Consider the following 26,204-nt stretch of genomic DNA (forward strand, 5'->3'; position numbering starts at 1 on the left):
CTATTATTATAATTATCGTACGCGAGATTGGTTCGTGGCAAAATGTTTCTCGGTTTTCCTCTATTCTCTATTTACGAGACTTATTACGAAGATAGCGCGTGTAATGGAGGGAAGGGCACTCGCTTCGAATCCACGTTGAAACGTACTTTGAAATCTACCACCTCGCGACTGATTCCGCTCTCATTCGTCCTAATGGCAAGTCAAGTGTAAATGTCGGAGCTGAGTTTTTCGGAGCCGAGTTTCGCTACGTTTTCTCTGTCCTTACGCGGAAAGGCCAAAGAACCAAAGGCGGCGAGGTGAATTTTTCTTGTGTTCAGAGAACGAGGTTTAATTACCAAGCGAGTCGCGGACGCGGCGCGGCTCTCTTTATCAATCCGCGCACGAAGCGCGAAGTCGCTTCGCTCGTTACTCATCTTTCCCTATAAAGATCGCGACCTTCGTGTATCGGGCGAGGACAACGCAGGACGAAGGTCTACGACCCAGATGTGCACGCGACTATCATCGAACGATCGACGAAACACTCTGAATAAAACGCGTCGACGCGAAACCCGCTGACGAGCAGAGAGAAACGATCGTTTCTCGTGAAAAACGACACCGAAATATGGGCACCGCGATCTGTGGTGTTTTTATGGTAGCTCGAATCGAATGGGACGCTGCGATATGAAAGAAAACACGAAAATGGAAACTTGCGCGTATCACCCGACGGGTTTTTTTCAAAGTATACAAATATTCGAGTACGCTTTTCTATATCCCTTGGTATTTCGTTTGCGATAGAATCGACTGACACACGTTTACAGCCTCGTTAAGTTCATTAACATCATCTGTCTAATGTGCACCTCGTCGGTAGTTTGTTTACTGTGTCCGAAGTCGCAATTTGTAACTAACAGTAAAGCAAAACTAAGGAAGAACGAAGTACGCAACCAGTGTCTATAATTAACCAGAGATAATCACATTGCTCGAATAATCGTGGTTACACAAATAATTTATCGTACGTGGTTATCTTATTTTAGATAGATCCGGAGTATCGTGCGAATGAATTCGCGATTTTATTCAGCCGCACATACGTTGTTTCAAAATTCCAGTACAGTTTAATGTTATTGCTTGTTGTTAATGATCTTTCGGTATCTTCGTACAAATCGTCTCGAGGATCAGGACGAAGGAAAGATCGAGATGTTTTGAAAAAAAGGTTCTACGTTACCAATGCTTGTAAATCAGCGACATAATCTCGCAATTTAGTATAATATCTAAAGCGAATTATTTGATAAGTTTCACGTGGGTACCTCTAATTATCAGCTTTTTCAAAAAAATACGTAAAACTTTTCGACGAATTATATCATCGCAGTCGATGTTTTCGCGTTTGCGAAGGAACGTAAGGCGATTAAGGAGTATCGATTTGACACTTGGCACGATAGTCTATCACAACCCAACGAACGTCGGAGTTTCCTCTTTTGCCTCGAAACGTGGTCAAACGCAAAGCGAGATTTGCTTGATTTTCCGCTTCAGTCGTGGAACCGGATAATTCAAATCGATCAAGAAAGGGGAGAAGCTTTTCCGCATTAGACGAGAAAGCGTTTCCTAAAACGCGCTTACTTCCCATTATCTTTAATTGGCTTTATCAAATATATGCCGTTCGATCTCACCATTACAACTATAGTTTCTGTCGGGTGCACGCGTGCGTCGATTTCCATGAATATTCTATGAACTGCGATTCCTTTTTTAACCCTTGTACATTCATTTATAAATTCCCTCGAAATATCGCAAAGCTGCTGCACACGTTTCTACGTGGATCCATGTGTTAAGGATAAAGAACAGTGCGAATACGTGCGAATGGGAGTACGCGGTGTGTCCAAACGGTAATGAAATAGATTTCGATGCTATTCGAGACGTAATATCTCTATTCTGCCTTCGATATTAATTTCAAACTCGATTCAGCTGACACGAGCGATTTCGCAACTTGTTTTAGTAACGCGTTACGGAAATGGAACAGCGACATATCGAGCAGTGCCTTGCTTTGCACCCTCTGTAAACCAAAACTTTGGTCGACGAACATATCTTTGTGGTTCTACAGCATCCACGACCTTCGGACACGAGTCCATACAACCTTTTTTCTCAAAAATTAAAAGCCATCTCGAAGGACATAATTTCAAGGAATCGTCGTGGACAACGTGCAAAAGGTTGTAATCGACAAACCGAAAGTAGTTTCGATAGAAGAATTCCAGCGCTGTTTCCAGGAATAGGAGTACCGCCTTCGCCGGTATATAGGTATATATACCTATGGTTCGAGAGAACAATTTTCAAGAGGATAATGTACATTTTTCGTTAAACGACATAAACATTTTGACAGGGCCAGTCTCGTTACTTTTTAAACACACCTCGTAGTCAACATTAGCGTGGAATTGTATCGTAACTGGAAGTAATCTTTTTGTCCAAATGATTTGCAACCATATTATATTATAAAGCATTTGTTACATCGTAGAAAGGAAAAGTGCAAAGTTCTGAGAATGTATGAAAGTAAAATTATCGCTACGTGTTTGATCTATCGAAATAGAACGCGTTGCTCATCAACCGTGACCATTTTGGTTGCCTACACACAAGGGTTAAACCAGTGAAAACCTGATACTATTACGAACAATCTAGAACTTCCTCCTTGCTCGATACGTCATTCCGTGGGTTTTACTGGTCCGATAGAAGGAATATTCGAAATGCGGCCTACCTGTCGATACATCGCACGTGTCTTCGGCAGAGGCGAATTACCGCGAGCTTTGTACGTCCGATTTAACGACAAGTCCGCGATAGAGCGATAGTAATCGACGCAATAGGAAAAGCAGGCTCGTCGCGTTCGACTCGGCGATTCTTGCCACAGATTAGATTACTCCGTAGGTGGCGGCGAATTGAACAAGTCAGAGTCGAGGTTCGTTAGGTCGATGCATCGCATCGAAATGTCATAAGCTTAACGAGCGTAGGTAAACGTCGTGATAAACGCCAATTAGCGATCGATAATCCGTTCCATTGACACGACGTTATCTCGCGATGAGACTAGGATCCTTGTAATTCGTGTGCGTGAACCGAGCAGTATCTGGAAACGGCGAGAAACTCGCGATCCTTATCGAGATACAGTTTGTAGCTCGATAAGGATACCGGTCGATTTGTAAACATCGTTACATCCAAGTAAATACATTACCAAGTATTAGTTCGTTTGGAAAGTTTCCAACGTATGGGTTTAGGATAAACTACTGTTCCTGGTTCGGGAAAGAAATCGTAATTGACTAATTAGCAAGGTTTCGACGAAAGATTTTTAGATAGCTGGATTCGCTCCAATCGAGTATAGCGCGGTATCGCGATCATTTACGTCGAAAATTGTACAGTTCCAAGACTTAAAAGGTGAACTGTTATGCTGTAACGACGATAGTTGATCAACTGTGATACCTGGTTGATCGTGTACGAGGAAAAAGAAAGACAAACTGGTCGGGTTGTTTCTGTCTTCGCTTCGACGTTTCGATTCGATCTTCGATTCAAAGTTCTGATTTTTGGACGAATACGCGGTATATCGGTATCGAGCTATAAAAATCGGCGGCACGTTGTTGCGGCCTATATCAAGTTTATCGCAACAATGATCGGACGTTGACAATCGGAACCGTATCTTTGTATCTGTGTGCGACCTCGCGCGTGCGAACCACGATAAATTACCGGTCAATTTGCTTCTACCACCGGTTATCGCAATATCCCCGATAGAATGATCGAAACTCCGCAGCATGTGCGACTATCGACGCGATTCCATTCGCACGCACGCTCGCTCGCTCGCAAATCACGTCACGTCGATGGTGTCACTGGGCAGCATGATTTTTCGCTTCATGGCCAGCTTCGTGCTACTATCGATCATGTCTACGACCACGCCAGTGCTCTTGTTCTTCGGCGAAACTACTCGGATACACGCCGATACGTCTTAATGCTCCGATAAGATTACACGAAATTCTTACAAATATTATCGCACTAATATTGTTCATAGTATCGATGTACACAATACCGGATATTATCGTAAGAAACGTATTAAGAGTAATGCTTAGCAACAGGATTACGAATGGAAAAAACGCTTAGAATGTTTCGTGTCTTTTTTTCCTTTTAATTGTTATTTACGATTTCTATTCTTGTTTGTAGGGAAATTGTCAATGAAAATGACTAAGAATCATAGGAACGCGAAGGTCTTTGTTCGGATCTTACGGATTAAGTTCTATAATAATTGGCTAAAAATCAATAATGGCGTAAATAACAAATTTTAAATACAGTTAAACTTTTAACAGTATCATTCCTTTACTTTCACGACTAAACAACGCAAGTTAATAGTAAAAGGTTGTTACAGACACATTTTTTAACGATCTCGATATAACTTTAAACTGACTTTTCAACGGAAATATCGAGAAGAATAATATATATGAGCGTGGGACAAAAATGTTGGGAACATGTACTGAAATTTGGACCAGGAATTGTCCGCAGCGTTTCGAGAAGCAAAGTTTTGGACCGGCTCGGACAAGCTAGTTATTCACGAGCACGTTTCTGGCAGTTGACGCGGAATATTCGAAGAAACGACCGATCGATTGACGCGAGTGTGGCGTTAGTAGTAAATCTTGGTCTCGCTCTTAACAAAACCAAACACACGGTATGTACGTACATCGTACGTATCTCGAGATTATCGACCGATTTCATTCATCCATATTCCCTGAAACGAAATGTGTACACCTGGCGCGTCGTATCGTTCCAAGAATTACGAAATTCACGCATCGGAGATTATTCTCCGTCCCTTCTCTTTTTCCATCGAGCTGGCTCGCTCTCGATGAAAAGACACGATGCCGACGATGTTCCTCGCGGTTTTCGCAGCCTTCAACGAGAGAAATGCCAGAAATAAGATCCACTAGCCACGCGGGATAAACACACACAGCCGAATCTGGGCCAAGCCGTTTATATCGTTGGAATGCGTTGTCGCCGCGGATGCGGCGCGTCTAGCCGCGCGGCGCGGTGCGGCGCAGAGTGGCGCGGAACAGCGATACCCGCTGCCATTATGTCATAACTCGTAACTTGCAAACCGCGAAACTCTTTTAACATTAGCTCCGCAGTCAGCCGGTTGCGTCAACCAGCAACGATCCATTTCGAAGGGACGTTGCTCGTTCGCGTGGCAACCGACTGCTTTACGAGATGAAATCCTACGAAGAAGATAAACAAATATGCACCGTCTTCGTTATTTTACCGGAAAGATTTTAGCCGAGATCTTTGTCGATATTTTTCCCGAGTTTCTCTATTCAGACGTCTGAACGTTGAATTTTGCTGATAATAGAATGAACGTACACAAGGTATAGAAATGGAGTAGGTATTCGGTCGTCGCTCGTACTCGAGACCGCTGCAACTTCGTTGCAATTACGTATTCCGAGGGAGAGTGATTGGAAACTTGGAAGCGCGACAGTGAAACTAGCATCGTCGATATGCGAGACTTAAATTACCAGTTGCTTATTTCTTTCCACAATCGAGATCCAATCGTCACGTAGGAGAATAAAAAATTAGTCCGTTTCGAGATTTCTCCGGTTTTAAACGATATTCCTTCGACCGAGCTCCAGTTGAGACATCGATACGCTATTTTCTCTCCACGCCGCCTATGTGTACGTAGTATCTGTTCGAAAATAAATTCGAACCGACCGATAGAAGAAAAAAACCTGGTCGCCTTAATTGCTTCGACCAACGAATATGCCGGACGTTTCCATTTCGACGTTCTATCCAACTAGTTTCTATTTCCATCGCGATTCGCGCGACAACTCGCCCCGTTTTAATTTAAAACTACCGGCGAAGAAAGCGAACGACACGCGTGACTTGCCGCGCGTCGGATGGACCGTTTCTCGCGCTTATTCCTTAATTAATCGTTGGCTGACTGGTTTCTCGAGCGAGGACAGAGAAAATTCGGCGCGAAGCGAGGGGGCTGATTTTCTTCGTTATGGTCAGCCGAGTTTCTCCAGCGCAAAAGCGAACCGGACTTCGATTCGACTTACCTGAGTATGTTCGGATGGCTGAGTTTGTTCATCAGTTGAACTTCTTTCAGCATGTTTGGCCTATTCGCAGGCAGCTGGTTCATCTTCAGGACCATCACCTGACTCGTCACTTTGTGGGTAACCTGGAAACCGGGTACACAGATGTTGAACACAATTTTCTACGCCGTCGTGAAACGCTATGCGTCATATCGTCGAACCCTTGAACCGTTTAAGCGTTTTCTCGTGTATCTAGCGGTTACTCGTAACGTTATGAAACGTGACATTTATCGTTACTGGAAGTGCTCAAAGTACGCAAACAGTTAGATCGAAACTGTAAAGTTATGGATGCGGTGAATGCTTGTATCGGTGAATAACACGTTCGGAGATCGACATGCATGTACTTGCGATATTGGGTCAGTGCAAAAGTTCGCGGCCGATTCCAATAGACGTTATTAAACTACTTGCAAGTCCGTTAACATCCGTTGTCGTATATGCAAACTTTCTAGCGGATGAAAATGGCGATGTTCGATTTTGTATTTTGTATTTTGGCAGTTTATATATCTTGAAAAAAAAGTTTTTGAAAATGAACGGAGAAAAGATGTAACTGTAAAAACACATTCAGGACGTTTACCAAGATCGCGCACCAGCTCTCGGTGTAATAAAAAAGTGGCTTGCATAATTCAGACGTAGCGCTTAATTTATTGCAAAATAATCCACGAATTTTAACCGACGAAGTCGTAGAGAAACTTTTCTATTACACGAAGAACTGGTGCACGGTCTTGGTAAACGTCCTGAATGTTTTTTACAGGAATTCCCACCGTTACACCTTTCCGGGATTCGTAGAGCATAACACGAAGCAAATGAATCTTTCCCTCGCTCATTTTTCAAATCTTTTTTTTTTACAAAGCAAAAACTGTCAGGGCATAAAAGTTGCTGTTGAAATAACGATTGAAAATGACTCTTTTTATCCGCTATGAAGTTTGCACATGCAATAACAGATGTTAGCCAGACTCGCGAATAATTTTCTGACATCTATATATCGTCGTAATAAGTCACCACGCTCTTCGTGCTCTATAGAGAGACAATCTTAGGGTTGAACGTGTAATTTCAACGAATTTTATATTATCGATTTCTCTCTTGTTGTTTCATCTTGCCACCGAATATGCGTGTATCTCTGTTGTTTCATTCGACGTAACTAACTTCAAAGATATTGATCGCCGTAACGCTATTGGTTTGTTACGAAATTTCGTAGATTTATAAATCTTCAAAAAATCTTCCTAAAAGCTTCCTGAAATTTTTGGACGTAACAAGTCCGCTTCGCAACTATGCAAACGGATTGTAATACGCACTGCTTTTTAGCCGTCGTATCGAAATTAGAAGATCGACAAATGCCAATGTCTTATGTTTCTTGCGTGTGGTTCTCGAGCATTTGATCGTTCAGACTTATCGGTGAGAACACGCATCTGCCATAAACACAGTCTAATCCGAGTCAGTTCCGAGAGAGAAATACGACTTTGGACGAATAGTTCTCGATCGTATCGCGATAGGTCGCTGATGCTTTGGAATGCCTGCATTGCGTAAAGGTAATTTTAGAAAGCCGAGTGTCCAACTAGAGGAAGAAGAAACCGAGGTAAGTGCGGATCGCACGAGTGTGAAACGAGGGCTTCGTTCGGTCGAGTTAACCGATAGCTCGGCTAATTCGTAGCTCTGTTAATAGGGATGTTGTTGTTCGCCAAGTTTTCGCGGTGGATCGAAGCTCGCAACGAGACTTTCTCGTACCTGGATCGTTCCGTGCGTTTCCACCGCGGCCAAGAAAATTATCTCGATGCATATTACACTGTAATTAAGCGTTCCCGCGAACGACGAGGTGCGATATTAAGTGCGGTGTTCGCCGTTCCCAATCGTATAACGATATCTGTGTGTACCGCGTTTTCACAGCTCGAGGAGCGCGTGAGAGAACGTCAGGCCGATTCTCACGAGGCAGAAACGTATTAATGAGACGCGACGTAGCAGCGTACAACAGCTTCTACAACCACGGAGAATCCAACTACACGGATATACGCTGTGAATCGCGTACGAGGATCGATCACCGTGCAAGGATGCCTTGAGTGATACCATTTGAATATATTTATCGGTTTGTTCGATCATTCGCTCGTTCATTCATAGATGCAAACACGTTGCGTTACTACTACGAGAAAACGATATACCAAAGAAGCGGGTATGCATGCATAATAAACGGAGAGTAGAAGAATTTAAAAGCAAAAGTGTATCCGAAGTGTATCTTTGAACGATGGAAAACAGCTACTTCTACGACTGATCTTAATTAGGATGAGATGCCACTTTTCGAGATATCAATCGCGAGGAACGCGCAACAGCATCTCGCGTCTTTAAACTCTATCGAGAGAACGGGAAAAACAGGAAGAGAGTGAGAAAGGGTAAGAGGATTTAATCTCTCTTTCGCTGCAAATAAACGGGTCAACAGTGAGAGGCAGTCGTGGTATCAGTGTCAAAACGACTCCGTGGAGATTATAATCGCGACGGTACCGCGTCGGAATGTCGTTACAACGACGGCGTCACCGTGGAAACCTGGAATCTTGGAATCGGCTCGAGGGGCGGAACGCGCGACGCGGGGCTGCGAATTCGCGTGCACGATATCGCTCTGTTTCCGATCTTAATTTGCTCTTCCAGCGACTCTGTTAACGGACACCTCTTAGCCTCGTCGTTTCTCGCACTTTTACGAACTGCCGCGCTACCACGAACCAACGAAAGACACGCCAGTCGTGTCTGCGCGACTTGGCGCCACTCGTCGTTTACAGTTATCGAAAAACTCGACGTCGCATGGCACGCGAATCGCAGCATTAATCGATGGTTGACAGAGATCGATCGATTCAAGGATGGACAGCGAGAAACGGGCCACGGAAACCGCTGGGAAATTCGATCAAGGGAAAACGAATACGAGCACGGGCACGAGGTGGAAATTCCGCAAGATAAAAAGTCGAGAATATCTAAAGGGAATCTGGCCAGGATTCCTTGGCAGTGGCTGGCTTAGTTGGGCCGCGGCCAAACGATGACGAATACCCGCGGACTCGCCGGGTAAACAGAGCGCTTGCAAATCGAGTGTTTCGCGTAGAAGAAAAAGAACGGAAGAAGAAGCGAAGCTAACGCGAGAAGTCGCTCCCTCGAACTCTCGCTACTGAACTGACACTTGACTCGATAAAAAGACGAGCTGCCTCGAACCACCTCGTCGAAAGCCTCGGCCCTCTACAGACCGTTAAATCCGACCGATCAAATTCACAATTACGGCCAGGCCGACGAGCCCAAGTTTTAATCGATCGCGCGATAGATAGATTCTTATTTACGCTTCTAGTCTGATTTGGAATTCAGATTTTCTAGATTTTTTGTAGTTTTACTTTCTAACGTTCTCGCGCGAATTACGCAGGCGATGCATTGCTGATACGAATAGAAAAATTGGAACAAGTTCTGCGCTTTTTCTGTCCGTTGCTCGAATCCTACAGTTCGGTAATTTCGCGTTATCGTTTTGACCTATGAATACATTAGAACACGAAAACAGGTTAGTTAAATGCGCGTTTCGTGTCGCCAAGCAGTAATTTTCTTGTATTATCGCGTTGGTAAAACTATTCCGGGCAGCTATCTGCCATCTGAACCAGAATCGCGAAGGAAGAATATTCGTTTCGGTACTTTATATCTAGAAATTGTTACTCGAACTTATGGCATTCTACTTTGAACTTGGAACGCGCGTATATCCGTGCGTTATTTTCGCACGGTAAATAAATTGGAACTTTGACTCAGATACTTAACGTCTCCGTGTACAACTTAAGACTTTCCACTTGACGTGCAGACAATCTCCGCTATAAATATCTCATCCCGGGCTCTTCGCTTTTACTCGTGCATTGAAATTATCATAACTGTACGGCGACAAGCGAAGATCGGCATCAGGTAATTTCCGAATGCCTTCGGAATCATCGCGGTCTTTTTGCCAACGACGAAACTATGCCAAGTAGTTTTCACTCGATGGTCGAAAGCAACTGTTTCGAGCGTTTCAGAAGCTGTCTTTCAAGTTTCGCGAAAGTCGCTGCCGAGAATGCCAAATAATTAGCTGGCCCGGTTCGTTTAAATAATTCTCGCTGCATACGTGGACTCGTCCTTGCGTGTTCTCCACGCATTCGACTTCCATTGTTAGCGGATGTACAGAGAAAGCACGCGGTGATTATTGTACCGCGAGTGATTAACGACTGCCGACGACAACCACACGCGCAAACATTGTAAACGCTCGACTTTTTTTCCACGACTCGAGGCCGCTATTCTTCGTTCATCCGGCGCTTTTTCGCATCGATCCGGACAGAAGCGGGACAGTCGATCGATCGGCTTCTTATTCGCCCCTTTCTGTTCCCAACTTTTGCTACTTTTTCTCAACATCGGTTATCAACGAGTATCGTTGTCGCCAATCACTGCCTCGAGCTTAATTTCTCACCATAGAGGAACCGTAATTCGGTGCGCGCGATATTGCATTGCCCATTGAATTCTGCTAAATTTATTTGCTTCTTTATTCGATTTATTTACGGGACAAACGCTTTAACATAGGTAGGAAACCCCGTCTGTATAACGTCGTCGAAGAGCAAATAGTTCATACGATTGTAAATGTAATATAAATCCATTTATTCTCCGCATCGTCAGTTATCCACTTTTCGTTCGTATAATGCTAGTTCGCGTTCAGCTAAATGGATTCAACAAGTAGAAGTTCGTTTAATCGACGCTAACCGCAATTTCGTTCAAATAAATGGAGTTCGCACGAAGGAAGTTGTACCGTAAAACTAGGAGACACGTCGTCGTAAATGGATAGATTAAGAAGAAATTATAAATCGCAATATACGTTGTGATCAGTATGTGAAAAGTAATTTGCGTTTGACAGTTGGATTCATGCGGTTGAAAATATCCGTATGTTATGCGATGTTGTATGCAAAGGATGGACTATAGCGTAGGAAATGCACGGCATTTTACGACATACTCTCTTGGAGTTCGGTGAACCTCGGATCGAGAAAAAGGGACTGCGAAGATTAAAAGTGACGGCTAGAGCGCGTCGAAGATTTCGAGGATTCAAAGGCTTCCGGGAAAAGGCAGCCCTGAAAGGCCTCTATCACCGCAGAACTTCCATTAACGTTGCACGGCTTTGTCGGAGACTGGATTACCGAGCAAGTACCGATCCCCGTGCGAACCTCCGCGAGAGATCGTCATCTGGCAAGTTAATTCGAGCATGAAACGGCCGACGAATTTACAGCGTTGATTTTTCACTCGATTTAATAAGTCCAACGACGTATTGCCGCTAAATTGCCGCCGTAGATCCAACGAGATAACGGCAGGATCGCGAATTTACCGAGCAATTATGGCCGTCACGGCAATTAAAGGGCAAACACGATGTTTAATAGTTTTATTGAACGGGCCGGTTTGTAAAACGGCAGACCGACAAAGGTCAACAGCGTCTATTTGTAGCCGCACTGCGGTGACCACGGATGAGAAATGAACGATGAGCTATTTTTGTGGTATCTTAATCGCGCGAATTATCGGGTTAATTAACGATAAGTGGAACGCGCGAATGTTCTGCAATCACGGCTATTCCACGCGAGACATCTTCAACGACGCCTTCTTGCATCGAAGATAAAAATACAATCGGGATCGTTGCTCATCCATCATTTTCCCCGATCCGTAGCTCTTTCAATCCCCCGAACGGGCAACGATTTGTCAACTTTCGCGCTCGACGTGCGTCGAATGGCACGACGAAGGAAATCACAGATACGCGGACGTACGTCGACGAAGGGGAAAACCTCGACATAATTAAAATCCACGCACCAATTAAAACGAGTGGAGGGAGAGTGATTCGAAAAGTTCAAAGTTCACGCAACGTGCCGTGACACGAAGTTTCCAACTTCGAAAGTCAACCGCAAGTAGGGTTGCGTTTACGCGAGATCGCCCGCTTAACGAAAAGTTCACTGCACCGAGACTGGTATTTTTTCTTTGTCTTATTTTTATATCGTGCAGAGAACACTTTCGATTATTTTCTAAAATCGCTTTCTTCCTTTTCCCGGTCTGTGAATTCGCGAATACGTAACACTAACGCTCGCCAAGAGAGTTTTGAAATTCGGATATGCTGAAATTTTGAAAATTTTGAAAAAAAGAAAAAAGGGCCAAAAATACTGCCTGGCATTTGATCCTCCCCTTCTTTTTTATCATGCGAATTGTGATGTAATGCGATGCAGTTGGTGGCGGCGTATTTAAGTAGCAGCGATGAATGGGTGCGTTATACTATGTAAAGAACTTGTGGAGTGTTTTGGCCTTTTAGCGAACGATAAGTTCTTAAGTAGGTGAGCCATGAATTATTTTCAGCGATGTGATTCACTCGTGTACGTGAGTATCTGAGAATGGAAGTAGCACGATAAAATCAAAAAGTAGAAAAAAGTTTCATACAAATTTACGAAATGTGCGATCGGTATTGATCGTTACGTAGACACATGAAAATGCCAAAATCAACAAGTGTGTAGAAGCTTGAATACCTAAAACGTCCGTATATAAACTACAAATTACTAGTAATAAAACCAGGGATTCCAAATTGTTTTGTAGCATTTTCGCTAGAAAAATAGAAGATCGTTGAAACGAATGTAGAAACGGATTCGCAGTTGCTCGCGCCATGGTTGAACCGAATTGACGATGCGAACGGGAAAGTTCGAAAATTTCAAAGAAAATTGTCGACGCGAATGGTTCTAACTCACTTCGTGGAAAGCTACGATTCTATTAAGAGCGATTTACCAATTAAGAACGTACGGCTCGAAGGCCATGCCTTGAAAGGCTTTACAAGTTCACAATTTTTTCCCGGCGATGCAGCGCACCCGTCCAAAGTTTCAGCGAAAAATCGTCGTTTGGAATTGGAAGAATCTGCGCGCGATAGTCAGCCGATCTCGCAGCAGGCACGCTGTACGATCGTCGATCGATCGAACGAGACAAATCGAAGGAGACGATGCACCACATTTCAAGATACGAGCATCGATGAGGATTTCTCTGACGACCGATCGCGAGACACCGCGGCGATAAATTTCTTTCTCGCCTCGCGCTACGCACTTTCTCTGACAGAGTTTCTATATTAATATTTTTTCCGATCACTTTTTAACAAAAAGTTTCTCTTCGTGAATGTCGATCGGCTTTCCCTATAAGAGCTTAATCTCCTTTTATGGTTTTAGCTTGTCAATAAATTGCACGTCGTAGATTTGCTTCGAGATCGATTAAATATGGGGAGTCTGTCCTTTCGAATCGTTCGCATACCGTAATCTAATAATCCTTTAGAGAATGAACGCATGTTCGAGATACTTATTAGGCGAGGAAATAAAAAATTGGAGTATGATTTGTTAACAAGAATATTTATGACATCGATATCGCATTAGGATCTACCATATTTCCAAGTATATTACGATCAACACGGTGGAACACGATTCTTTTGTCCAAGCTCGTAACGAAGTTTAGAGAAGGACAAAGAATACAAAAGTAGATCCGTATAATTACCGGGCAATTAGCACTGCTAATTGCCACGCGAGGAAAGTTTAGCGTAAAATTAACATCGTTAAAGGTTAAAGAAACCGGCAACTGGAGTCTGGCGAACGGTACGCACTCTCGTTCTCGCTCGATTTCATCGGTATTCTTATTGGAACCGCTTCGATTCGCTGTTAAATTACAAAACTAATTCGAGATCACCGTGTTCTCCCGATTTCACGAATCGGTTACCATTGTGCAAAGTCGAAACGCTTCGTTGTTTTCCTTTATTTAGGTGGACGGTTACGGATTGCTTCAAAGTTGGCGCGAAAGATCGACGGTGAAATATACGACCGGTTTTCCAAGACAACTTCGCCACTTTTACGGTGGAACCAGTCGTACTTCTTGCCGGATTTGCATGTCGTCGGAACGACTCACGAGTCTAATAAACGTGGATTTCCCAGCGGTAGCGCGACATTTTCCTCGCTCTCGAATCTCGTCGATCACAGCCGGATTAAATCGAGAGTCACGGAACATTTTGGGCCGAACAACGACATTTTACTTCGCAGCCAAGCGGAAACGGGCCTATTTCGCGGCGGAACCAATAAATTTCAGTACGTTGACTATCCAGGCCAGATCGAACCTTTTTCTATTAAATTCCAGTCTCGCTTTTACACTCGTAAGTAAAAGTTACCCAAAGAAAATTAAGCGCTCGGTCAGTCGGATAAAAGGCGAAATTATTACGATTATTGGTTGTTTACGGGATCATAATGCATGAATTATTTAGCAATTATCTCTAAATACGGGGATGAAAGTTTCGCGAGAATCGAATTGATAGGCGAGAGATTCCGAGATACCGACGCTCGACGAAGATTTCTCCCAAGATCGAGCAATACGAGTCAACGACAGATTTCTCGACTTTCCTCCCCGTTCGATCAATTTAAATATAATCGTAGGCGAGCTCGTAACAGTCGTTAACATACCTGCATAAAAATCCTACTCGTTTTCGATGCGTTCGCACGATTTTAGTTTCGTTTCATTAATACCCGCGTTCAACGAAACAACGCGCTGTAACGATCATTGCGAAACTATTGAATAATCCTCGGTCAAATATCGCCGCTTGGCTCCACGTTTCCAGCGTTACGACCGGTTTCTGGGTCAACGGGATTACCATCCGTTACCATTCGATTACTTATTCGGTGGTTCGAAGGAACTTTGCGAGGGTAGCGAAACGCCTCGATCATCCTCGGCGGCTAACGCGTACGAAACTTGCGCGGTTATCGAGGATCGAGTACGGAACTGGCGAGAACGCGAAGAAACTCCGTCACTTTCGAAATATCGTGCTCACGATTAAGGCAGCCGCGGCGGCGTGAACTTCCGGCGATTTTCGTAGGAGGCCGCGGAAAGAGAGAGGATTTTGAATCGCGAATCGGGAATGAGCCACGATAGGACGTTGGCCGGCCACTTGGTCGTATCTCGCTGGCTAATGAATCGGTCGTAGAACGAAAATGAGCGAGGAACGAGAACCCGTAACAGAGGCTCATTAGAGAGTGTTCGTACTCCATGGCCAACGCGGCGTGACCGGCTTTCTCGTCTGCTTCGAGCATTCTTATTTCGTCGGAGGAAGGAAATGCCGCGGTGAACGCGGGCTTCGAACGCTCGCAAGCAAGGTCGGTCGTTTCTATCTGCTACGTGAGGCCACCGCAGTGAAAGAGAGGCTACTTCCGACAGATCGTTCGCCTGTCGCTTCGCCGCGGCCTTACGAAGGTCTCTGGCGCGAGCACGCGACACCTTCGACCTCTCGAACCACTCTCGATCCCCTCTTAGATCCCTGCTCCATCGTCTCTTCGATCGATCCTTTGCAACGCCTGTATCTCTTACCGCTTTACCGTGAAAAGCACACCTGCATGTTATTAGAGTCGGCGACCTGTTGTTCCCTCCTACGATGTCATTATTTTGAGAACGGAAGCGTGCGTTACGCAAGTGGCTTGAAAGGAATAAATATAGGATATATGAAGCGGTGAAATTACTCGATTAGGAGAATTGGAGAAATTAACCGGTGTTTTTTTAGGGGAGAAGAGAAGCGGCTAGCTGGATCGCTGAACCGGGACTTTGTCCAATTAAGTTATCCAGGTCGTGGACAAATTCTTTCGCCCTAAGCTTAATATTTATAATGGTCGGCTGCAACTCTGCATCGCGTATACGTTCTACGCTCTATACTCTACAGGATCGACACCGTAACAGCATTGTACATTAAACGAAAGAAAAATTCTTTTCATCCGTCTGGATATTGTACCGCGTCTTTTATCGAAATCATACGTAACGTCGTGTTTCAGAGGAGAAACAGTTCTCAAAGAGGTAAAAGTACGATCACGCGTGATCCCGTTGTCATATCGTGCTCACGGTATTTGCTGCAACACCGGAACGAACGACTCGCTTTGCTTTGATCCCGGCGTCGCTATCGAACACTTTGATACACGGACTCGAAGTTTGCTTAATTGGCGCGCCAGTCATGCGACAATTATATCACGGAGCGTATTAATACCGTAAGGCGCGTCGTTAAGATCGATCAGTGTATCGTTGCATGCGTTAATTACAACGAGCGAACCGCATTTTAAATTCCAGGCAAACGATACTTCGCGTGGTCGACGCTTTTCTTTTCCTTTGCTCGCGCAATTGAAACCGATTCGACGTTACCGAGAGTTGATCGACGCTTCGATGCGATAAGGATCGCCGGATAAGATCGATCGGACGCCCGCGTATTTCTTTCGATGAAATTCAATGGATTTCGTAAACTGCGAATCGCATTGTTATTTACAAAGTATTATTTGAAAAGTCGAGGGGTTATCGTTTTAGTTTTCTTCGTTTTTCGACGAAGGCTGCTAAAATAAAACATCGAATCAAGAAAATTGCATTGTTTGAATTCCGGTCTTTTAATATTAATCTATATAACCTTTGATCGACAATTATACCGACTCTTAGAGGTTTTTGCTGTTGCCATATTTAGAAAATAAATAAAATAATTCAACCGTTTGACTAAAAGTAATTTACGAAACCACGATCTTCCTCGTATAAATCGAAAATGCTTGAATCTTTTGGAATTTGGAATTCTTGCACCTGAGATGGTACCTAACTGTATCTAAATAGAAATAGTTATCAAAGACGGAGCAAAGAGAACAGCGTTCGACGAGATGCGTTGCAAATTTACGTCGAAGGTGCTATTACGTTCAATGTACCGACGAGTAGAGTTGTTTGCGGCTCATCAGTCGATGTCAAAGCGCGTGCATAAACTGCAGCTGTAAGAACTTTCTCCGAGGCATCAAGCCCTCGCGTTTCACATATGTATATTTTAGTTAAATTGCGTTTCGAGACAGCGTGGAACGCGTGATTTCCACGGACTTTGTAATTCAGTGCGATAAGCGATGAAACCTTTCTCGATGGAATTCTAAAGTTCTATCTTTTTTCGAATAGCCCGATTAAGAACTTGAACGACAACTCGAACGAAAATAAAAGAGGATAAACAAAGTTTACTGGATAGAAAAATCAGCAAAAGGACAAATAAAGAAGGCATGGGAAGTGGAACGTATACAAAAGGACGATCGAACCGAAGGAGATTCGCGGTGAAACGACCTTATTTCGATACCTGCTGGGTTTCCGCGAAGCATGTCCGTAATAACGCAGTCTGTCATCACGCGTGTCATTACCGGTTATTTACTGCATTTCCACCGACTGTCCTGAAACTATATCCGCAAGCATAAACGTAGGAATTACCACGACGATAATAACCGCATTCCATCGAAGCCGATGCGCCTCCAAGGACGTCGTGATTTTTACGGCGATAATAAATTCGATATGGAAAAAACAATCTCCAGCTCCTTAGGTTCCCTTGTTCTAGTTTCCTTTGCTTTATCGAACGTCACGCGTCCGTAACGAAGTTTCGCGTGAAAAAACGTTCGCGATACTTCGATTCCATAGTCTTGGCATTTTTCCGTTCTCGATCTAGATCGACGGAAGGAAAGATCGACTTTTAAATACGTGTTCCGAATTATCCAATGGTCTTAGATCAACGAGCTCGATAAAGCTTCTCGGAAACGAGGAAAACGTTCGCGTCGGCTATACTCGGAGAAAATTCCAGCAAGGTTGGCTGTATAATTAGCGGGTTACGTAAAATTCAAATAGGTTTTGCAAGGAGAGCGAATGGCGCTGGCGCGTCCCGGCCAATTTCATTTTATTCGCGTCGACGGAATTAGAAATAAGGAAAGTGTCCGACTCGACCGGCCACGTATAGACGCGTAAATTCGCACAATTGTAAAACGCGTTACGGGAACACGCGAGACCTGGTCTTGTTCGAGATACGCGGACTCGAACTATGAAAGTAAATCGTGAAATTGATGGGGGCAAAAAGTTTCTCTAACCGAAGATCGTCCAGTTCTAGGATCTACGGTTTCAACGCGACACCGACTTTTCTACAAGGACGATTTTTCATGGTCGAACATCGTACAATTGCCGCTCTGCGCGTATATAAGTACATCGGTTGATAAAAACGACGAAGCGAAATACACCTTATGAAGCAGTGTCATTCATGCAGTCTAGTGGTCGTGATAGTGGAAGCAGATAAAGACGATTTCGTTTCAAGGTTTCCATAAGGCGAACTAACCGTTATTCGAAATAACAAAGCGCGGTCGTTTCGTTTAGAAAATCCGCAATGAAAGACGGAACGCGAATAACGTTTCTCGCATGTTTTATTCATGATCCAACGATTTAGTGGATTACAAACAAGTTTACTTCGATATTAACACGGCTGTTGTAGCTCAAATTCGCTTCGAAATTTCCGGTGTTCGTAACAGGTTTTAATTGCACACGAGATTCTGCTAACTCATTAACGCAAACGATAACAAGGCCGATATATCTTAAACGAAAAACCGCCAACTATAAAACGGATTTTGCAATCGCCCATCGTTTGTCGACCGTTTTCGAAGAATCTTACGACACGTTTGTTAGCCTCGTTTATCTTCGGATGGGCGACAATCTGACGACGATCGAGCTCGAAGCTCGTTATATAAAAATTGTCGCGAGAATTCCTCGGCATTCTTGAGCACTTTCGAGTGTTCTTAAGTCCACATGTTGAATTACTAAGCGTATTTCACTTCCATGATCGAGGTTATCTTCCCAATCATACAGAGATGGTCAGCGATTTCGAAGCAGTGTAGTTTAGTTCAAAATTTCAGATTCATCAGCCAAGAAGAGCGGCGAGACAAGGATCGAAGTTGAACGGGACGCAAAAATAGATCTGGAGCATCTTTTCGTTACTCTCTCTCTCTCTCTCTCTCTCTCCCTCCCTCTCTCTGTTTCAGCTCCTCCGCTTTCGCGGCTGTTTTCCTTTTTCTTTGGCCATGGTAGCCTCAGTTTCGTCGTTCAATTTCTGAGAGTCACCACGGAATCACGATCGAGAAAGCTGGCAGAGAAATCTCCGATTAAACATTTGTCGAACGCGACTGCGTTCCACCTGTCCTTTTAATTATAACTTGTTCGTGTTGACTTTTTCTAGAGAATAAACAGAAAAAGAAAGAGGAGTAGGAAGACCAAGAATACGCGTGCACGTGGAATGTGAGGGACGAGCTGAGATCAAATTTTCCAGGCAAATATATCATGCCGTATCGTCCGCGAGATATAATTATGATTAACGGGCTCGTTCACGAAACGCGAAAGTCGAATTTCGCGTTTTATACTTTGTCGAGCTACCTGAATCGGATGGCATACAAAGTGCGAACGTTTCAGCGCAACGGCGTTCCACATTTGAAAGAAAATATCTTTCAACGAGCATCCATCCGAGAACATTTCGAGTCATTAGTTCTCCAACGCGTTTCAACCAACACAATACACGTTCGTGGACAGTTTGATTATTCTAGACGCTTTTACAATTGCGAAACAATTACTTAACGTTTGACATTACTCCAAATATTATGCTTTCGTAATCACGTTCAGATTCAGCTGTTCAAAAAACGCCCTTTCTTATACAATGTATATTATCACGTATACGACCTTCGCGAGACCCTGAACCACGTTTAAAGTGTACTTTATGCCACCCTAACTGATGTTTCGCACCCTTACCTTCTCAGGTTTCTGTCAATTCGCCTGCCCAGACGTTCGAACGTGCTTACTTACAAATTCTAACGCCTGTCAGCTTTTTATAACGTCGTTATATTTCTTGCGTTGTAGTTCTTTAATACGGTAACTCTTGCAAGTGAATGAAAATAAGCAAACAGACGAAAAAAAAAGACGTTGAAATATTAAAGATACACTGCTGGCTGCGGGGGATATCCGTCGTAGAAACAAAGTGCAATATCGTTACAACGTTATTGGTGAAAAAATGCGACACGATAAAATTTTACGGCAATAGTGTGCAGAGACTGATAAGACCTCCGCGAAACATCAAAGATTTGAATCGAAAAGCATCGTTGCCGGTTTCCTGACGATCTAAATGCTTAATATGCACGAAAACTCCATTGCTTGGCCGATTTTACGACCTTGCTATATCCAGGAAGCTACCGCCGCATAACACGTTCCATCGGTCCGTTGGAACGAAACTGGTTGTCCAGATGCTTAAAAAGCACGCAATAATCGGTCGATTTGATGGCTCATTGAAACCAGTTGTTACATCGTTCTCTGTCGACAACGATTACGGCGATAGGTAAGATTCCTGTCTCGAAATACAAATCGAGTTCCGTCAGAGGAATGCAACGTTGTACACGCGGTTGATCTCTCTAACGATGCGCAGGCCGGACAGTGGTTGAAGAAGAGGCTGATGCGCCTGCTGTGCGTGCATAGTCGGTGGTATAGAGTCGAGTTAAACGACGAATTCTTCGGTGGGGCTGGAGCGGAGGAAGTGGTCTGCCAAAATGTTGGCTCTAGTCGTGAGATCGCGTGCGGTTGCCAAGAACTCGTGACCTCCGAAATCGAATCGCGTTCCTCTGTTCGTGAATCGGGGCTCGCGCGGTCAGGTCCTTCCAATTTTTTTTTCAATTTCTTCGAACGACTTTCGTGACTTTCACCGAGCTGAAACTTTCGCGCAAATTGACTCGCGTCGAATCTCGCGTAACGATTCCGAGCTGCCAAGGACACGACCTCCAGCACGTTAATTCTCGGAGAAAAGTACGACAACGTTGATAAATTTTCAACTACGCGTCGACACACTTTTCGGTAAGCTATCGATGACCAGGTTCGCGGCTACGGGACCACGTGATTCTACAAATTCTGCTAAATAACTTCGTTAATGGAAAGTAGCGTCGATGACGACAAGAGGTTGGGGCGCGCTCTTGGACCGTTCGAGCGCGAAAGTTCAGAAGACTTTGACCTACGGTACAAATCGCAAGGACCCTCCAGAACGCCGGAGAACGCGATGGATTTATTTTTAAACAGAATGCTCGCGATACGTGGCTCGGGGAGAATCGTCGTCGTCACACCACGGGCCGTACTCGATTTCCTGTTGACCTATTTATATCGTACCTAGCCGATGAGAAACGACGCTCTCGTCAAGATTCTCGGCTCGGTTCGATAGCTTCCGATGACACTGACGCGGTCGTCCTCGAGTCGTCCGCGAATGCCCGGCAAATTGTAGGTTTTGCCTCCGACGGAACCGGACCGACTTTCTATCGTCACCAGCGCATTCGGCTACGTGCAAAATTACGCGCGCGCTCGAAAACACTTCCAGGATACGTAGGCTACGTACGTGCGTGTTTGTTAGTCGCGTGGAAAAGAGCACCGAGAGAGAAGCAAAGGCGAAACGACGCTACACGGTGCTAGATACGCGAGGATAAGAAAAGCAGCGGTTAACAGTGCCGTGGAGAAGATAGAGAATAAAGAAGGCGCAATAGAGGAAGTGGTTGCAGACTAGGGGGAAATTGTGACTTATAGCATCCTTGCAGAACATCGTATCTACGTACGTACCAGCAGAAACCTACTTCTGCGCATTATGGTACATTACGCGGTTCAACCTGTGCGATGTGAAATTCACCTATGATTTAGCGCGAATTTTCCACGTTGACCGTTACGTAACGTTGTTGGATACGAAGGAGAATAATTTCTAGAAATATCGGACAAAAACGGGGAAAAAAGTTGCGCGTCATTTCTTAAGTGCCGTTAGGCTGTTTAAACGATGTAACGTTCCGCTGCGCGTAAAAAGTTCCATAACAGGAATAAATAATCTGTCACGAAAGCAACGAGAAGTTATGCCTAGCACCTGGCTCGGTAGAATGAATACGAAAGGCTTGTGTTCGATGCTCCAGGTGCGTAAAAAGTCGACGAGCTGCAGCCAGCCCTAACCAACATAGATACGAGCAGATGATTTTTCATGAATCGCGTCTAACGAAGCTTCGGAAGAGGGAAGAGCGTGATTTACGCAAATGTGGCCATGATTCCACCTTTCGTTATGTCACAACGTTTTGTTCGCGATGTAAGGCGCAAATCCATCCTTGGATCTTTTACCTCGTGGCAAATGTTTTTGGCTGAGTAGTCACTTTGGTCCGATGCGATATTTCATATTGTCAACTACTTACACATTGTGTACATAAAGTAGTACGACGTGTGCCTCGCTCGCAAACAGTTATCGCCTTTTTCCTTCGAATTCAAATTTCATTTCAAATTAAATTTGATCACCCGCTAAATTTAATCAACCGCTTGATCGAAGAATAACGTAGGCGAAAAAATATACCGTGTCACTTACTTAAATTGCCTTTAGCATTGATTATTGGACGTACCATATACGGGAAGCTTTCTATATGGTTAATTGCCATTTTCTCCGAGTGGGTACCGTTATTCCAATGACAATTTATCCTACCGTTTACGATGGCGTTGTTAATTCACCTTCCAATGAATATACGAATACTTTCCATGAAAATTTGTGGAAGAAAATTCGTCGAAAGAAACTCAAGTAGGTAAGCAATCGCTGCCAGCTGCTTGAATTTATTTCATCGTTTCGAGCGAATGCTAATTAATTTGCAAAGGTGCAGTCACTGGACCAAAAATCGTGCAATTGTTTACAAATGAAATCGAGGAATTCTATGCACGAAGATCTTAGAGGGAAAAACGTTTGACTGCTCGTTAAAAAACGAGTAACCGCATGGTTACGGATGGAATTAATTTAGAGAGAACGCCTTGGAATTATTGCACGCATTCGTATCTAATCTTCGCTGATGTTAGTCTACTAACAATTGCCAAGATAACGCCGCTGCTCTGTACTGCGAAGCGAGCGACTAAAGCGCGTGATAATACATAATGTATTTAAAAGGTAAAGAAAAAGAAAATGAAATGTAGGGAAAAAGTGATCAAAACGGCGTTATATCAAAGAGAAAACTTTCCTAATCATTATGCCTAATTATTATTCGTATTCTAATTGTACATTCCTCGGCGAGAAACGAGCCGAGAATATCGTTCCGAGAAAAATATTCGCGATAATGGCTCTATTATGAAACACGTCCGCGCATCGGAAACACGTCCAACGACTCATCGCGATCCTGTTACTTTTCTCCATTCGCTAAAGTACTCGCCGAAACGCAAATCGTAATTTATAGTTTAAACGCGATCCGCGATACTTCTTTATCATCCTTGGATAATCCAAAGTCGATATGGTTATAACGATAAAGCGATACGTGAAACTTGGTCCTACCTTGAACACTTCCGAAAAGAATCCGGCACCGATCTTCTCCATATAAAAGTCATCCAATCGGTTCAACGAGGCAACCGCATGCCTCAACGCCTGGCAGGAAGCACCTGTCCTCCTTTTCGAGCCGGTATCCTGATACGTATCACTAGGACACACATTCAGGTTGCAAATATTGCTTTCCATTTCGGTGGGTCGCCATGGATCACGGCACTTTTCTCGTTCCCTGTAACTTCGGGGCGAAGACTGCAGCTCCGTTGGAAGATCTTGCGGCAAACAGGAAATGCAACTTTGCAACGCGTCGCCGTTGGACTTCATCCAGTCCTTCGACGGTGTGGACGTGGTAAAGTCCCCTCTGCAATTTCGTTGCTCGTAAGCGCCCGACGACGAGGTTGCCGAAACCACCAACTCCATCATATCGTTGTTGGCAGCGTACGATTTCGCGGACGACTTCTGGCAAGATTCATCGGTCGACTGAATCACAGAAATCGCGGTGAAGTCCATCGGTGAGTCACCTAGCTCGCTGTTAGACTCCGAGACGGGTCGACTCTTGCCGTTCGACACCGTATGTCCTGCGTCCGAAGGCTTCGCGGTAGATTGTTTGCTTGCCGCCAATGGTGCAGCCTGCGCGACACTCCTCTGCGTCTCTCTGGAAATAGACTTTCCTGCGGGTAAATGTTGCTCTTTACCAGCGAGAAAATCGCGGTTCGGACCGACGTGCTTTTTCGCCAACTTCGACGAGTCTCTCGAGCCGGAGTCGACGTTCAAACTGCTCAGACTAGTGGAACCAAACACCCTCTGCGATTTCGTGGCACTGGTCGACGCGCAACTCGAAGATTTCCCGTAGCTCGTCGCCTTCGCCACCGTGTGACTTCTTCCGTGGCCAGAAATCTCCTTGGCCGAGTATTTGGAGCAGGAGTTCTTCGCGACCGAGCAGCCAGTCGACTCGGTCCTGCTAGGTCTGTTCACCTCGACGAACGAGATCGACGTTTGGGAAAAATTAGACGTAGAGCTAGGAGTTTGCGAACTACCATATAGATCGACACTTCCCGTATTATTCGAGTCCTTCGAGATTCTCCGTACGTTGGATTTATCATCGATGGAAACTGGCTCCACCGTCAACGAACCGCCGGACTCCTTCGTCGACCTTCGAAGCTTTTTATCGTCGAGACACTCGGAGGACGTGCACGTTTCCTTGCATCTCCTTACTTTCGACTTGTCCTCGATCAAGGTAGCTACATCGGGTACCACGCTAACGTTGCAATTCTCCTTAGATCTCCACGATTTCGTCTTGTCGTCCGTGACAGTCGGATACTCGTTCACAGGGCACGATCCTTCCTTCGCTCTCTTCGGTTTCGAGTTGTCATCGGTGATACAAGGTGGATCGAAGACGACGGAGGAGTTACAGTTCTCCTTCGATCTCCAGAGCTTCTGCTTGTCCTCTATTCCCGTAGAGGGTGCCTCGGAGACTACGGGCATACAGTGGTCTTTCGGCCTCCAAGGTTTCGACTTTTCCTCGGTGAGCGTGGCTGGCGTCTCGTCGACCGAGAAACACGGCAAACACGCGGTTCCACTGGGTCTGGCGCACGACTTGACCAACGTTCCATCGTTCGAAGGCGGTCCAGGTGTGTTGGACGGTGGCACCTTGCCGAACATTTTCGCCGTTATTGTGAAAAGATTGAGCAGCTTGAATCGGGACGGAAGGTCGTCGCCTTTGCGCGCTGCATTACACAGATTATCAGTCTTGTCGATGGACGTGACAACGTCTCTTGATTCGCCGTTCAAACGAACGAGGTCGTCGATTCTCGATCGGGAAGACTCTCGAGGCGACAACGAGCTACGTCCTTGAAGCGGTAGCCCGACATGTCAGGATCAGATTGAAACTTCGGTATGCTACGCTCGTCTCTCTCTCTCTCTCTCTCTCTCTCTTTTGGCAGTGGGATCACGCGTATCGAGGAATCACAGTGGACTAGGACATGATCCTAGCAGGGGACGCAGTGCGGCAACCAGTCAACGTCGATGAACTCGAGAAGCACATGGAATATCCGCAGCGGCGAAACTTGGCACATCTCTCTCCTCTTCGAGCGTCCTCGAAACATGGGGAGGAGATTTTGGCTATTCTGGAAGAAATCTGCATCCCACAAGACTAGTCAATACGCTAATCTCTTTCCGTTTTTGCAATTGAAACAATTTCATTCGATTCTTTATTTCCCGTTACAAATCCAGTTAATAGTGACCGATATCGATGCACTTTTCGATCGTAACAAAACGGTCAGTGAAACGATTATGCACTTACCGATTGTACACGTTCGAACTGTTTCAATTGCAAAAATCTTGATATAATAAATACATATTGAAAGCTGTAAAAATGAAGAGCGGTTTATCAGATTCATCCCTCTGCGATGATTCGCCGCACTGACCTAGCTCAAACTCGGTGGGAACATACGTACACATAGATATAATGTATATATGCCTATATATATACATATGTATATGAATATATACATTCGCTTCCGTATACGACCGATATAGAGGCGATGTTTTCAAGAATATGTCGTGTATGGAAATTACGCTTGCTATTAAAGTAACTTTTCTCGCAATTCTTCAACGATAAACTAGATGTCTTATTGAAGGAATAGACAACGTGCGAAATACTAGAAATATTTGGCGGTACTCGTACAACGTGGCTCGCAGTGGATACGGCCAAGTTCTCGTGCCCGGGAATGCGAACAGATTTGTTAAATAATGCGGATACCTGTGTGCAGGTTGGCTGAGCATACGCGGTGATACATTACATGGTGCACACGGCGATTTGATTTACAAAGCAGCGCTACTTCTTCTTCCACCAGTTGCGGCAGATGACCGTTTTCACACGCGAGAAATGCAATTTATGATAAAAAGTACACGGTGCAATTACCAGAGGCCAGCTATATTTAATTGGTATATAACACGGCGCTGCGGCCTGGTGCGTTTTTACAGGACAAAAAGTGCTTTCCGACGAACGT

The 26,204-nt window shown here is 44.6% G+C and overlaps 1 protein-coding gene across 2 annotated transcripts in view; it reads right to left on the bottom strand.

Annotated features, from left to right (window-relative positions):
* The window catches only part of LOC117210287, a 32,585-nt gene that overhangs the window by 5,269 nt on the left and 1,112 nt on the right, over window positions 1-26,204 (bottom strand). The window contains exons 2-3 of one of the 2 annotated variants that reach the window (XM_033453152.1): window positions 23,206-25,330; window positions 6,030-6,151 (exon numbers count right to left, since the gene is read on the bottom strand). In XM_033453152.1, the coding sequence (XP_033309043.1) occupies window positions 6,030-6,151; window positions 23,206-24,855 (1,772 nt within the window). In that variant the 5' untranslated portion in view covers window positions 24,856-25,330. Of the gene's footprint in view, window positions 1-6,029; window positions 6,152-23,205; window positions 25,369-26,204 lie in introns of those variants that run through there. The other variant, XM_033453161.1, reaches the window with a different exon arrangement.

Source organism: Bombus bifarius, unplaced genomic scaffold (genome assembly GCF_011952205.1).
Source record: "Bombus bifarius isolate JDL3187 unplaced genomic scaffold, Bbif_JDL3187 scf7180000007968, whole genome shotgun sequence".
NCBI lineage: Eukaryota > Metazoa > Arthropoda > Insecta > Hymenoptera > Apidae > Bombus > Bombus bifarius.